Raw genomic sequence first — 12,463 nt, 5'->3', positions numbered from 1 at the left:
ACGGCATGGCCAGGCCCTGGCCCAGGCTGGCACACTGATGTGGTGGGAAAGAGGGTTTTAAAGCCCCTCCCTGGCCAGCACAGGACCCCAGCCAGGGTCTGACTGGCCATGGGGAGCAGCTCCTGCCAGGCTCTTCCTCACTCCCCACTCAAGAGAGGGGTGTGGCCAGGCCCCAGACCACTCCAATAGGCTGAGGCAGAGAGGGAGCAGGGGGCTTAAAGCCCCTCACTGCCCTACACCAGATGCCAGCTGGGGTCTGCCTGGTCCTGGGCAGGCAATCCCTCCCAGGCTTTTCCCCACTCTCTGCTCAAGTAGAGAGTATGTGTGTGTGTGTGGGGGAGGGGGGGCTGAGGGGGAGGCATTGCCTGGCCTCAGCCTAAGGCCAATATGCTGAGGCAGAGAAGGGGGTGGAGGAGTTAAACCTGAGCAGAACTGCCAGGCCAGGCAGACCCCAGCTGGGGTCTGGTATGGATCAGGTAGGGGGTTTAACGCCCTCCCCCCACACCTCAGCCTGCGGGGCCAGCCTGGGGTCTGGTCACACCCCTCGCTCTTTACTCAAGCAGCAAAAAGCCTAAGAGGGGTTGCCTCCCCACAGCCAGGCAGACCCCGACTAGGGTCCCCTGCAGGCCAGGGAGGGGATTTAAATTCTCCCTCCCCACTTCTGCCTCTGTGTTGGCCTGGGACAGAGCCTGGCCACAACCCCTGCTTGAGCAGGGAGTAGGAAAAAAGCCTGGGAGCAGGGTTGCTCCCCCTCCCCTACCAGGCAGACCCCAGCTGGGGTCCAAAGCCTCCCCCCTCCCCCCCCCCCCCACACACACACACACACACTTCTCAGCCAGCCAAAGTGGTGATAGTAGTGTGGCCAGGGAGTAGAGGGACTGGGTCAACCTTGCTCCACTAGAGCAGACTGCACAGCCCAGGGTTACAAAGCATCCAGGGATGCTGGGGGATTATGAGTTGACTTGAACTGGGAGGAAGTCTGGGACAGAAGTACCATAAACTAGTTTGATCCACAAGTTACGGGAAAGATTTAATTTTTTTTAAAAGAATAATGTATTGAACTTGATCAGATAGTACTATTTGCTCTCCAAAACTAGAGCTCTAAATCTTGGCATTTTACCTTTAAACCAACAAACTAAGAGGTATAAAATTAATGCATCATTCACTCAATATAAATATGATCTATATTTTTTATAGCTAATCTGTATTAGACAATCTGAAATAGCAAAAATGTAAAATATATACTATACCTCAGGACTTTTGCGATTTTGCAAAATTTGCTTGTCTGTTTCTTTGGTAGCAAAATATCTGGTGCAGCCACGATTTAAATACTATCATAATAAAATAAAATTAAAAAAGTGTGTCATATTATAGGTAAAGGTGAAAAAGCAAGGAGAAAACATTTAATATTTAGCATACGGTCTCATTTTAGCAAATTGTATTTTCCCAGATGCACTTTACATCTCCTTGTAGCATGACAGACTCATGACCCCTATCAGATTTCATAAAGTATTCATTATTGCTTCCTTCACAACTGCATGTTATTTATACTCATGGAATCAAAGAGCTAGGAGCGGAAACTTCTTATTGAATCTGTTAGCTCTAGCAGATATAGCTTTTTGTCACTGAAACGCGAAGGCACTGATCCATTAACTGGAACATTAGGTCAGATGCACAGCTTTATAAAGAACATCTTTATGACAAGAAAATATGTTATAATCACATTATTAACTGCAGCATTTAATACCAAGCATCAGGAAAAAAATAAAGGAATCTATTAAGCTTTAAGGAAATCTTTATAAAACTACATGGCAAAGGTAAACATTGCTACTTTATAGGAAAAGCATATGTTAGACAGTATTTAACTTTTCAGTGCCAAAGTATGTTGTCCAATATTAAAAACCTATAAAATACACCAAGTGACTACTAATCTGTTCTCAAATAATTTGTTTGTAAGCAGCCATCTCTTAAAAAAACAAACAAACAAAAAACCTTAAAATATGTCAGAAATCTCTTCAAGTTATCTCTATGACAAAACAAAGTGATGCTTCTTCAAAACAAAGGCTAAATAAACAATTTAGGCATTTATACACATACGTTGTCTGCTCCGATGCTCCAGAGATCCGGCATCTTGGATCAGACTTGAGTCTGTTCTACATGTGAGCTAACGCCAGCGCTACATCAAACGCGGTTGTATAAATGGCAAAATGCATGCCAGTGCTGAAAAAATGGTGGCAGTGCGCTTTTGAACTAAAAACCTTCAATGTGTTTTAGTTCAAAAGCATGCTATTTTCTCAGCACTGATGTGCGTTTCGCCATTTATACAAACGCATGTGCCGCAGCACCGGGCACTTCTAAAAGTGCCTGCACTGCGGCACACACGTATAAAAATGCCTTTATGTCATTAAATATACTCGCCTTTGAATACAATTTTAACTACAACATTGTAACTGATGCTCTCTCAATAATCCACTCTACATAAAATGAGGGAAATGAAGCTCCAAATAAAGGGCAAAAATACATTTCTACAAGTAGTAAATTCCAACAAGCCCCACTCCTTTTTTTCTATCAAGCCATAACCTCACTTTAAGTTACATTTCTTTTTTTTCCCTTGGCTTTCTTAAACTAGGCTTGGGACTGCATGAAAGAGTTAACCTAGGCATCAGAGATGTGCATTTGCTCTCCCATTTGTAATACAGACCTCTAATATTCCCTGAAGCTCAGTGGAGTAAATAACTTGGTAACACTTTATATTGTCTAAGTGATGTAAAATCTACATAATTCAGCCTGACAGCACTATTTTGGAATTTGGCAAGTATTATCCTCAATGCTGCAAAAGAAAACAAACAAAAACCACACAGCTGCCAAATTTTAGAGAATCCCATGGGTGATGTTTCTCACAGATTAAAGAGCTACTCATTTCTCACACATGCTGCTCCCCAAGCAGCATGTGTGAGAGGAGATAGGCCATAACTTTGTACCAAATCTGGCAGCAATGTCTGGAGTAGTTGAGTGAATAATGAATTTTAAGGAAGTACATGGTCTGTCTTGTAAGGTAGCTTAAGGCAGTGCCACAGTGGTTGGGTTAAGATATCTATATGCAGTTCTTACATAGGACTTAGTGAGACATGAGCATATTACAAAGTGTCTGTGCCCTAGTTCCCCATCTAAAGTTGCCATAGTAGCATTTGCCTACCTTGCACAATTTTGTAAATCGTGGTGCAATGCAATGCTTGCCGAGTGCTATGTAGTGCCAAGTACTGCAGTGTCACAGATAGGAACAAGATGCACTCAGTTTCTGGCTCTTGGCCCCATGCTCTCTCATGGTATATTATAAAGGGCATACACTTAAACCATCTCTTTCAAATATTCAGATAATGATTAACATACCCTGTTAATTAAACAGCAATCTTTTTTAACATTCCAATATTTCTTTAAATTTTATAAATTAAATATGTTTTAAGTATCTTTGACTCTCATAACAACTGGTAAATTCTACATAGTTCTATCTGATAAAAAAATAATATTTATGAATTGATAAACACATTATTTTATGTTTTGAGGTTTAAAACAATATTGGGAACTATTATAAACAAACAAAGAAAAAATATATAGAGTACCATCTCTTTTAAGTACAGAAATGCAATGCTATGCACTAGAGTAAGGTTGTCTAACTTCCAAGACTAATACAGATGTTTAAAAAGCTCCTGGTGGAAGCACTCTAACTATCATGCTTTAAAGTGCTATCAGTTCAAGTAGGAGCAAACAGAATAGACAATCACTGTTTGGTGGGGGGGAGACTTAGAGCCTGCCCACAATGACCCAGGCCAGCAGGTGGGGGCACTCCCATACACCTCCCAGGAGGCTGTCAGAGGGGTTACTCTCCCAAGCCTGCCCCTCCCCCACCCCCCAAGCTGGCAACTGTCAGTAGCAGCTGGGGGAGGGGGGGGGGAGGGGAGGGGACAGCAAGAGAGCCCTTGTGCCACATGCTTCCCCCCACCCTCCATTGCTGGGTAGGGTGGCTGTCTGTCTCCTCTCCGTTTCAGCCTGGGGTGGGGCAGGGCTGGGCTGGTTCTCACTTGGAAGAGATGAGCACTGGTCGAGGTTAGCAGGCTACCCAGTGAGGAGCTCTTGCGATGCCGGGAGAATGCTACCTACATTGACTTGGGATGAGATGCGGTACAGGTGCTTGATAAAGTGCTTTAGTCTGATACCAAATCCATCCAGGGTTAACTTAGAGTGGAATCCACCATTTTTAAGGTGCTTTGTGTGCTGTGAATGCCTGTTCCATTACAGCTATAAAGCCCTTTCTACATGCCGAATGCATGGTAAGTGTAACATCTGTACCTAGCCTAAAGGGCTGGGGGCCAAACATCCTGTGGGCCACACACCCACAGGCTGCACCAGGGCAGGCCATGGGTCCCATGGGGAATTTCCTCCACTACTTCACTGTGCCATCCCCCACCACTCTACCAGACAACTCCAGGCTCACGCTCAGCTCCTGTAGTTGTGCTGCCCTGCCCTGTTCTACTCCGGGATGGGAGCAGGCAAAGGAAGCTGGAGGCAAGAGAGAAGGGGAATGCAGAGACTCTAGCTGCTGCTGAAGCTGCAGATATGGGAAGAGGGGAGCAGTGGTCAGGCAGGAGTCTGAGGGCTGCAAATTAACTTCTTATGGGCTGCATGCAGACCGCAGGCTGCCAACTGGATCACCCTGTTCTAGAATGCCAAAGGGTTTGATTCCAAAATAAAAAACTGACCTACTGGGGGAAAAGTTGTGGATAGGTGTTGAGCAGAAGTGTATTCATTTTGTCAGCCTGTAATTTACTATACAGGAGAGTATGAATTTAAACGTAATGGTTTTCATTATAAAAATCAAAAATTTCAGTGATTACACATATTAAAGCTTAGGGCAAAATGATAATGTTAAGCTTTATAATGAAAAATTCAGTTTTGGGTTCTCTGTGCATAAAACAGATTAGCTATAACGTTGTCAATGTTTGAGTTTGCAGGACACTAGTTAGCAATCTATTCATCAAATATAAATTTATTGCCCAGTTCACAGTATCTGCTTCATTATTAATAGGACTGTCCCTAGTTTGGGATCTTAACTTGCAAATGTGCAAATCCATTGGACTTCATGCATCAATAAAAGCTTCAAGACTGGACTCTAATTTGGGATTTTCTGAAGTACTTAACTGAGTCCAGAGGAAAAGGAGCCCTTTATATACATCTACACAGATAAGAGATGTTACATAAAAAGAATGCACATGAGTTGGACAGAATCTTGATATGAGGACTAGAGAGAAGTCCAAGTTCAAGATGAGTATTATATTATCTTGTCCATTTCTCAAGCCTTTAACAGTACTGTCCACAGGCCTCAAAAGAGGAGATGTGGGACAAACTGGGGGAGAGAAAGAGGGCCAGAGTTCTGTTTTAGACATGCTGAGCTTGAAATGTAGGCTAGAGATTACATGAGAGAGGTTCATATCATGTAGTCTCTCTATGATATGAGAGAGGCTAAAGTTTTGAGACAAGGCTGGAGAGGTGAGGGCAAGAGAAAGTTACACGAAGGGGTCAGATGGGTCTCCACTCAAAAGCTGAAGTCACTATAAGTGAATATGGGATAATATGAGGAGAATGACAGAGATTAGTTAAAACTACAATGGGTAGAGATGGGAATATAGCAACATGAGGGTGAAGTAGGGGATTATACAGTTGTGAGGCATAGAGAAAGAGTGAAAAGGAAAGGAGGCGGCAACAGTAGCAATGGGAGAAATGCATAACCCCTTCATGACAGTGTGATCCAGGTAGAGGAACGTGAGAGGAGGGCTTCTTTAAAGAGGTAGTGTTTGACACTGCCTCTGCAGCCCAATGGTTTCATGTCTCTGTCAAAGTCAGAAACTGAAAGGGGGAAATGGAAACAATGGAGTGGAGTTCCAAGAATAAGGGGTTAGAGGAAGAATTAAGTGGATAGGTGCAAGTTTAAAAACAATGGCAGGAATGGGTACAAGAGATAAGAGCACACAGGATAAAAGGAGGACACAGGAAATGTCATACCAGCGATGAGTAGGACGATGTAGACACTGAACTGATTCATTCTAGTTAGAGAAGTTGGAGGTGAATCAGGGAAATGGAGTATATGAAAACAGTGGGAATTAAAGAAAGGCTAAATGTCAGATGTGGAACATGTTTTGCAAAACCCAAATTCTGCAACATGAATAGCATGCAGTTAAAAAATGAGAAACCTTTCAATGGGAAATAGTGGTGGAGAGCTTTAATACACAATCAAGGAAATATTCTATAATGATCTAGCTATTTTTAGAATTTGAACAAAAAAAGCATAATATTAACAACACAATACATTTTTAAAGAGAAATACAAATTAAGAATAAAAGGTGTGTAAAAAAATTGCATATGTTAATATACAAGTTCTTGAGGAAAAAAAAATTGTGCTCACTCACCCTAAAGTTATCTGGGGAGCTTAAATACAGTTTTTGTCTAATATCTTCTGGAGCACCTGCACAAAGCCTGTAAAAAATATGGTAATTCCTCTCTTCTTTGCCTTGCACGCAGATCCTAGATTTCTCCAGAAGGTAATGTGATACAAATCCACCAACAACTGAATTCTAAGAGAAAGAAAAAAATATTTCATTTTAAAATATACATGCTTGATCTGGTCAAGAGCATCTGAAACATGACTTTTTTAGTATCTGTTCATAAGGATGGACACTACCCAAGAAAAGATAAAAACATTACATTGCATAAACATTTAAAGTAAATAGTTATTTCTCTCTACTAGAAGAGTTATTCTTCAAAATATGTTATGCGTGCATAATTTACACACACACACACACACAAAAACAGGTGTGTCCAACCCGGCCAAATAGAAGACTTCTGTATAAACCCTGTGGCTAGGGACAGAAGTTACACAACTAATTTAAGTGATTAGAAATAGTTTTAAACCTGTAACAGAACAGAAGTACAGTGTACTTAAACCACTTTCAAAATGGCCAAACCTTGTTTAAGGTAAACCTGGCTGTATGCAATATCAGATTTAACTGATTTTAATCAAACTGGTTTATGGAACTTCTGTCCCAGGTCCCTTCCTCATTCAAGTTAACTCACAGTCCCCCAGCATCCCAGGCTGCTTGGCAGCCCTGGGCTGTTCTGTCTGCTCCAGCAGAACAGGGTCTGCCCTACCCCTCTGCTCCATACCCAGAGCACTACCACTCCTCTGGCTGGCTGAGGAGAGGGTTAGGCAGGAAAACCCACCCCTCTGGCCCAGCAACAGACTCCCAGCTGGATGCAGGCTAGTGCAGGGAGGGGAGGGCTGGGGCAGGGCAAAAGGGCTTAGCTCTACCCCCAGAGCCTGGAGTCAGCATGAGGGCTAGAATCCCCTAGCCACACCTTCCTCCTCAGTCTCCAGCTCTGCTGAGGGATGGTAAGGGCTTGTCTCTGCCCCCCAGCAGAGATGGGAGCCAGGAGCAGGGCTAGAGTCCCCCAGCCATCAGTCTCCAACCCAGACACTGAGGAAGAAAGCGTGTCTGGGGGACTTCAGCCCTGCTCCCACCTCCAGGCTCTGGGAAGCAGAGCCAGGCCCCAGTGCGGGCTGCCCCTGCCACCACCCCACAGCCAGTGCAGAGAGAGGGGAAATAGCTCCAGCCCCCACTGCTGGCAGGCAGAGGAAAGCCCCCAGTTTGGGCTTCCCATGCATTGGGCTGCTTCCATCTGAAGATCCATTGCTGGGCCAGAGGGGTGGGTTTCCCCACCTATCCCTTGCTCAGGCAGCCCAGAGGCTGAGGTGGAGGAGTGACTAGGGGAATCTTGTGGCTCCCAGATCTCTGCAGTGACCAGCAGGCTGGGAGACATGTTCTAGCGCCCCCCAGAGAGCCTGTTTGTCCTCCTGCCTCCAGCCAAGGAAGTTCAGGGATGGAAATGTCATAGTCTTTTCTAGTTACCTTGCACATAAGGGAAATTAAATAACATGGATGAATAGAGGTCTTAAAGAAGACCTCAACTTTGTAAAGTGCATGCATGGTAGATCTTAAGAGTTCCCCTATTCTGCTTCTTATTACACCAATTAGAAAGGCCAGTTTGGCAAATGAGTATAAGAAGGGACAGACGAATACCTACTGGTAAGAAAGAAAGCCCCATAAGTGTCACAAATTACCAGGTTTAAAATCAGTAAAGAAACCAGAACCCTTGTAACAGAGAAAAACCTCTTACCAGATCCTTAAAAAAAATTATCTTGTAAATATGAAGTGCATAGTGTTCTTACACTGTAATGCTGACATGGCTGCCCAAGTGCAACTTGCTGGAAATAACCAAAAGCCCTATTTCTTTCAACTGAAGTAGATAATCTAAAATGCTTCAAGTGATGCCTAAAGAGCAGCAGTGTGTCATCAAAACCACTGAATTGAAACTGTTTTTCATTTAGCAAGACAAGTGGCTCCAGTAGAGTCCTTTCTCCCATTATTAATATGAACATAAACTTCTGAAAATTTGTGAAAACAATGAGCTATTCAAAGTCCAAGTTGCAAGATGAAGACAGTCAACTACATAAAAGATGAGAGATGGGGGTTGGGGCACAGGCTACAGCACGGCACCATGCCTCAGTTATATCTCTGTTCACCCATGTTAAATACTGACAACATCTGTAAGTAAGAAACACCAATATTGCCTTGGACAAGTTTCAGCCATCAGGATACGGTTGGGATGGTCCTTTGGTTAAATGGACTGCTAGACATGTGTAGGAGTAACCCCAAGTCCCAGGGGAAAAGAAACACAGCTGTAAAAGTCTGGGCTCTGACCACCGCAGAGAAAAAAGACTTGGGCATTCTGTGTTTAGTCATGAACAGGTCAATGTTGTGGTAATCCTATTTGTAGAATATTAATCTTAATTTTCAAAAATTCACCCCTGAAACAGCTTGCAAAGTCATTGTGTACCCTTGGAAAACAGGTAGTGCAGGTTGAGGGTGTTCCAGAAAAATCCCAAACTGTGAAGCCTCTTGTCATAACAGTATGTGTGGCATGACCTTGCCTACTGAAACATGTCCTTCACAGTGCCTGAGAGAATTTGTATTATCAAGTTCCCAATGTGAATGAGAAATGAGTGGCATGTACACTCAGCTCTACAACATTTATATGGAGTGTGCATTTCTTCTCATTCAATAGTATTTGCATCTGCCTGCCCTTCCAGGTGTGTTCTCACTCTGTGGCAGACCACCAGCGGGATGCTTGCCACTTAAGGGTTGTTGCAGACTCTGAGTGAGCCTGCTTTGTGAGCAGCAGGGAAAAGCCTCCACCAGGAACCATTTGAAGGGGGAAGGTGGGTGGCTGAGCACCTTTCGTGTCTGCCACTTGAAGGAGGAGAGCAGGCAGCAGACAGGTGCAAGCCAGCCCTGATGGGGTGGTCATTTTAAGATCCTGGATCTCAGGGCTGGGGCAGCAGTTTGCTGCCAGCAGCCAAGGGAACAACAACATCCAGCAGCCCCGATGCTCAAGGAATATCTTGGAGATAAGGGCAGGAGCTATTGGGGAGTCCGACCCCCTGCGTAGGCAGGAAAGAGTGCTGGGTTTAGATGACCCCAGCTAGATGCCTATCTAACCTCCTCTTGAAAACCCCCAGGGTAGGAGACAGCACCACCTCCCTTGGGAGCCCATTCCAGACTTTGGCCACTCTAACTGTGAAGAAATTCTTCCTAATATCCAGTCTAAATCTGCTCTCTGCTAGCTTATGACCATTATTGCTTGTAACCCCCAAGGGCGCCTTGGTGAGTAAAGCCTCACCAATTCCCTTCTGTGCCCCCATGATGAACTTATAGGCAGCCACAAGGTCGCCTCTCAACTTTTTCTTGCGGAGGCTGAAGAGGTCCAGGTGTCCTAGTCTCTCATAGGGCTTGGCCTGCAAGCCCTTAACCATACGAGTGGCCCTTCTCTGGACCCTCTCCAGGTTATCCACATCCCTCTTGAAGTGCGGTGCCCAAAACTGCACGCAGTATTCCAACTGAGGTCTGACCAGCGCCTGATAGAGGGGAAGTATCACCTCCTTGGTTCTGTTCGTCATGCATCTGCGGATGCACGATAAAGTGCCATTAGCTTTTCTGATGACTTCGTCACACTGACAACTCATGTTCATCTTGGAGTTCACTAGGACTCCAAGGTCCCTTTCCGCTTCCATGCCTCCAAGCAGGTCATTTCCTAGGCAGTAGGTATGTTGGACATTTTTCCTCCCTAGGTGCAGCACTTTGCATTTCTCCTTGTTGAAATGCATTCTGTTGTTTTCCGCCCATATGTCCAATCTGTCCAGGTCTGCTTGCAGCTGTTCCCTGCCCTCCGGTGTGTCCACTTCTCCCCACAGTTGTGTGTCATCCGCAAACTTGGACAGAGTACACTTCACTCCCTCGTCCAAGTCGCTGATGAAGACATTGAAGAGTATCAGTCTAAGGACCGAGCTCTGCGGGACCCCACTGCCCACACCCTTCCAGGTCGATACCGACCCATCCACTACGACTCTCTGGGTACGATCCTCTAGCCAATTTGCCACCCACTGGACTGTGTAGTCATCCAAGTCACAGCCTCTTAACTTGTTCACCAGTATGGGGTGGGATACCGTATCGAAGGCCTTCCTGAAATCTAAGTAAACGACATCGACCCCTACTCCTGCATCCAGGTGTTTTGTAACCTGGTCATAAAAAGAGACTAGATTAGTCAGGCATGATCTACCTGCTATGAATCTGTGCTGGTTTCCCCTCAGCATAATTTTTCCTGCTGGGCTCTTGCAAATGTGAGCCTTGATAATTTTTTCAAAGACTTTGCCAAGGATAGAGGAGGAGCCACGAGTAAAAGGGGTGAGTCACTAGTCTCAAATTGAGAACAAGTGGGCTGTATTACCCGATGAGGGGCCAGGGCCGGAGTTAGCTCAGTGTCTGGCTAATTGCCCGGCCACCATGCAGATCAGGGCTGCGGGAGAGGCCCAAAAGGCTGCCCCAGGGCTGGCCAAGGAGTGAAGGGACAAGCCTGATGGCTCACGTAGTCACTCAAGGGAGCAGGGTGGGGTGTATGAGGCCCGGTAAAGGGCAAGAGTGTGAGAGGCCTGGTGAGAGCAGGTGGAATGATAGAGGCTCCAGTAAGAGGGGGGTTGTATGTGTGAGACCCACAACAGGGCAGCGTGACAGAAGCCTAACAATGTGCTGAGTTGGGCCCAGCTTCAAGCCGGATCATAGTACAACTCACGGAAGTCATCTGTGAGGCATGGAACACGATAAGAGAAGGTCAGAGTTGTGTGTTTACTGCCCACGAACAGCAGGACACTCGAAGGGCAGCCTCCCACCCAATTAACATCTTATTTTACAACAAGGCGTCACAGCCTCCCTCTTCTCACCCCCAGTATGTGGGTACATCTGTTGTTTGAGTTTTTGTTGGGAGCAAAAGGAAACCTGAAACCGAATAGAAGACCTGCTTAAATTCCTGTGAATGGCTCTCTCCCATCCACTCTTTTCATTGCAGTAGCTGAGATAGACAAGGTTTGTCAAAGTAGTTTTTATTAGGATCTAGGAGAGCTCTATAAATAGGCAAAGTCACCTTCCCTAATGTGGCTTATTGTAAGTTACCTAAATGTGTGGGGGTTATCTTGAATCAGTTCTTAAAGTCCTACAAAAATCACCACAGATGGAGGAAAAATAATTCTAGTATTACAGATGACAGAAACCAATGATAAAATATGCATCGGAAACTGATAATCTGGGAGTTTCAAGTCCTCAGGTAAATCCAAAATTAGAGACATGTCTCAATACTTGGACTAGTACTGATTTTCTTTTATAGGGCAGTGGGATTAATGACCTTGGCCTGGAAAGAAATGAAGACAATGAGAAGGAGAAATGATGCATTCTCTTAAGGTTGTAATACAAACATATGTGCCTCACAGAAAGAGGAAGAATATTGCTGACAACTTGGGAAGAGTGCCCTATGAATAGAAACACATATAATATCACTTTTTAAAAAGAGACTGACCTAGATATTAATAGACCTTGACTTCAATAGTATGCCAAGCGCTGAAGGACATGCACTAAAGAACAGTTGAACAGATGGAAGGAAATGAAAACTGAGACCACATATAACGTGGGGTTAAGATGACAATTGTGTCAGACTGATTAATGTCCTTCTATGACAACAACAGACTTACAGGATAAAGATAATGCAGTAAGTAGACTTGCAAATTTGCAAGGCATTTACAAATCCTGTATTTCTTTCACATGTCCTTTTCTGAGATAAATCTGTTATTTAGTATGCTCATTACGTGATGACATAACTGCCTCACAAAACCAACAATGTTTGATGTCTACATTGTAATGGAATTGTCAGAGGAAGTACAGTAGTACTCCACAAAGTCAGATTTTCCGGATTTTTTGTTAAGTAACACTACCTCTTTACACTAAACTAAATGGAGCGGTTAAGTTTCCAA

At 44.4% G+C, this 12,463-nt stretch overlaps 1 protein-coding gene across 4 annotated transcripts in view; it reads right to left on the bottom strand.

The window, feature by feature from the left end:
- Positions 1–12,463, bottom strand: part of MYO6 (myosin VI) — a 184,881-nt gene that overhangs the window by 96,371 nt on the left and 76,047 nt on the right. For all 4 annotated transcript variants that reach the window (XM_019496841.2, XM_019496843.2, XM_019496844.2 and 1 more), the window contains exons 9-10: positions 6,462–6,626; positions 1,251–1,331 (exon numbers count right to left, since the gene is read on the bottom strand). In XM_019496841.2, coding sequence (XP_019352386.1) covers positions 1,251–1,331; positions 6,462–6,626 — 246 coding nt within the window. The remainder of the gene's footprint in view (positions 1–1,250; positions 1,332–6,461; positions 6,627–12,463) is intronic.

The sequence above is a fragment of the Alligator mississippiensis genome, chromosome 1 (genome assembly GCF_030867095.1).
Source record: "Alligator mississippiensis isolate rAllMis1 chromosome 1, rAllMis1, whole genome shotgun sequence".
Classification (NCBI taxonomy): Eukaryota; Metazoa; Chordata; order Crocodylia; family Alligatoridae; genus Alligator; species Alligator mississippiensis.
This window is presented reverse-complemented; position numbering and strand designations above follow the sequence as displayed.